The sequence below is a fragment of the Amaranthus tricolor genome, chromosome 15 (assembly GCF_026212465.1).
Source record: "Amaranthus tricolor cultivar Red isolate AtriRed21 chromosome 15, ASM2621246v1, whole genome shotgun sequence".
NCBI classification, from domain to species: Eukaryota; Viridiplantae; Streptophyta; class Magnoliopsida; order Caryophyllales; family Amaranthaceae; genus Amaranthus; species Amaranthus tricolor.
The window spans coordinates 18,192,455-18,195,108 of record NC_080061.1 but is presented as its reverse complement, the minus strand read 5'-3'; the positions used below and the strand labels follow the sequence as shown (position 1 = coordinate 18,195,108).

The 2,654-nt window shown below is 35.2% G+C and overlaps 1 protein-coding gene across 1 annotated transcript; it reads right to left on the bottom strand.

Moving 5' to 3' along the window:
• Positions 1-540: 540 nt before the first annotated feature.
• Positions 541-2,164, bottom strand: LOC130801115 (uncharacterized). Its single transcript, XM_057664876.1, has 7 exons — positions 2,141-2,164; positions 1,728-1,786; positions 1,580-1,631; positions 1,387-1,476; positions 1,142-1,226; positions 1,000-1,064; positions 541-647 (listed from the first exon to the last, which is right to left on the bottom strand). Exons 1-7 carry the CDS (start codon positions 2,162-2,164, stop codon positions 567-569), a joined length of 456 nt encoding a protein of 151 aa, XP_057520859.1. The 3' UTR covers positions 541-566.
• Between the last annotated feature and the right edge of the window lie 490 nt (positions 2,165-2,654).

Genomic DNA, 2,654 nt, shown 5'->3' with positions numbered 1-2,654 from the left:
GAACAACTACTTTGTCTTCTTCCTTGGCACATAGTTTGACGATCTCTTGGGAGCAACCTGTGTTGGCTTAGGCCTTTCCACTACATGCTTAGTCGGTCTCTTCCACTTTCTGTCATCGACCACTGCTAATGGTACTGGTGTCCTTCCAGCAAGAATTTCTGGCAATCTTTGGGACTTTTCAACTGCGAACTGCTTCGCCAGCATGACCAATTTATCTTGGTCCATGTTCAAATCGCTTAGCAGAATTCTTGTTAATATTATAGCCCAGTAAAGCCTTCTATCTGCAAGCTGTAGAAAAATTTCAAGTTATTAATATTATGATATACCCAATTCATAAACAAAGTACAAGAATCCCCAATGACATATATCGAACAAGAACCTATAAACAAACCTCATAGAGAGGGTCTATGTTCATTGTCCCCTCATATTGCTCCATAAAATATGCCATATATATGCCACAGTCCAAACTATCATCGTTCACAGTCCAAACACAGATACGAGAATAATATATAGGAGCTTGAAAAAAAATGGCCATACTACTCCCTTTACAACATATATAGCATAGTCTAAATCAGGACGTTCGACGTTGTAGAAATAGCAAATAAAGCACCAATATATTCCTCTTCTTCATTAGCTCCATCAAGTGCCTACATGAAAGGTTGAGAACTGATGAAACATCAACACTTTCTGCTACTGCCTTCTATCCAAATTCAGCTCCCAAGAGAAGGAAGTTTGAGAACTGATGCAACAAAGTGGGAGAATCATACTGTATGTGCAAGTGATGGGAGAATCATACTAGCAGGAATTCTAATACCATAGCATCAGTTCAAGCATTAAGAGATCAAAGACATACTCCTACTAATACTTCTGAAGTTTTATATATGCAGAAAGTGAAAAAGCTTGTTGCTAAAAATTTATTTGTTGCTAAAAAGTTTACTAGGAGTATTTCCCACTTATTTGTTGCTAAAAATACAAGAAATTGAGATTCAAAACACATACCAGTAAACGCCATAAAAAGGGTACACCATCCCTTGTTTCAACTCGTCTCTCAATGACCTCGATCACTAAATTAACAACTAACAAAAATCAGGAGGCAACAACTTGCTAATGCATAATGAGTAGTCTTAAGCTGAAATCAAACCTTTGGCAGCTTTTCCCGTATTCAGTAGTAGGCTATACCAAACTTCATTAAACACGTCAATTTGGTCATCAGATGCTCCAATCACCTTGAATAATACAGTCAAATCTATCAGTTAATCAAGCAATATAAGACAAGAACTACAAATCAGTTTTCCCAAAGAAACTTGCATGTCTAGAGTCTGGACTTGGTATCACGAACAATGACGAATGCTTTGAATGGATGAACAGATGAACCAAACATAATACCTTATAGTCGCAAGCATCAAAATCTGAACCCAACTTCTGTAGCGCAGCCTCATCATTACCCTTACCATACTCATACAATGCTTCTGCAAGCTGCCAAACAATCAAGAAAACAATTTAATCATTTAAAAAAGTTTTAAACGATCACAGTTATTGGATAGCCGATAACAGTTACCAGACATAACAATGGACATACAGAAAGTCCCTTTTTCATCAGCTTCTGCTTCTTATCCTTCATTTTTGAAACTCTACATAAGGATATAGAATAGCAAAATCAATAACAAATAGAACCTGAGTAAGCAGATTTTCTCATCTCGAAAAAAAAGAAGTAAGGAGAGTTTTACTTGCTTGTTAAGGCCCAAAGTATAAGCAAATCAAGCTGCCACTCTAAGTACCAAAGAGCCTAAACATAACAAGGAACCTACAAGTTTTACTTGCTGTACTTCATTTCTAAAATCTACCATAAATATGCATAATGCATTTACGTTGCACTGATTGTCTTGGGATTAAGTTTTTAACATTGTTGTTGTGTAGTACCATAAGCATGCACTTTGTCGAAATAATGATACATCATTCAAATAATTTCTCTCAAACAACGTTATCATTCATTGAATGGACCAAGGGTAGCTGATCATATAAAGCAAAGAATGAGGGTCCTCCAATTATGCACCATAAATCGAAGGTTATCCAAGAATACAGAACAAACCAAACTATATCATTCAGATAATCTATTACCAAAATCATAATCCACACCTACATTCTCATCATCATTATTTGCCATAATTCCTAATCCCTAACAAGTAATTATCCAATATCTCATATCTAGTTAATACTCCGAATCAACATAACTCATCCAATTAATTATAAATTTCAAGATTCACTAAAATTTAGGGTTTAACACATGATTAGTAAATTATTCAATGGAAGCTTATGAATAAACGTATACTCATCAAGAAAACAGAGAAGGTTCAAGAGAACTACCTTCTGTTCCAGCTATCAAGAAAAACGAGATGGAAATCGGATTCAATGCTTGATTCTTGATTTGAATTTGATGTTTAATCCACAAGATTGAAGCTCCCTCTTTCCCCCTTAAACCGGCAGAATTCAAAGACAAGGGGAAAGATTTCAGTTGCTACTTCTTGTGGTTCAAATTTCAGAAATGAGCAACAAGGATAATCAATTTAGTCATTATTTACACAAAATAATCCAAAAATGTAAAAAATTTAGATAATTACTTAGAAATCACGAAGGGAAGAAAACTCACTGATTTC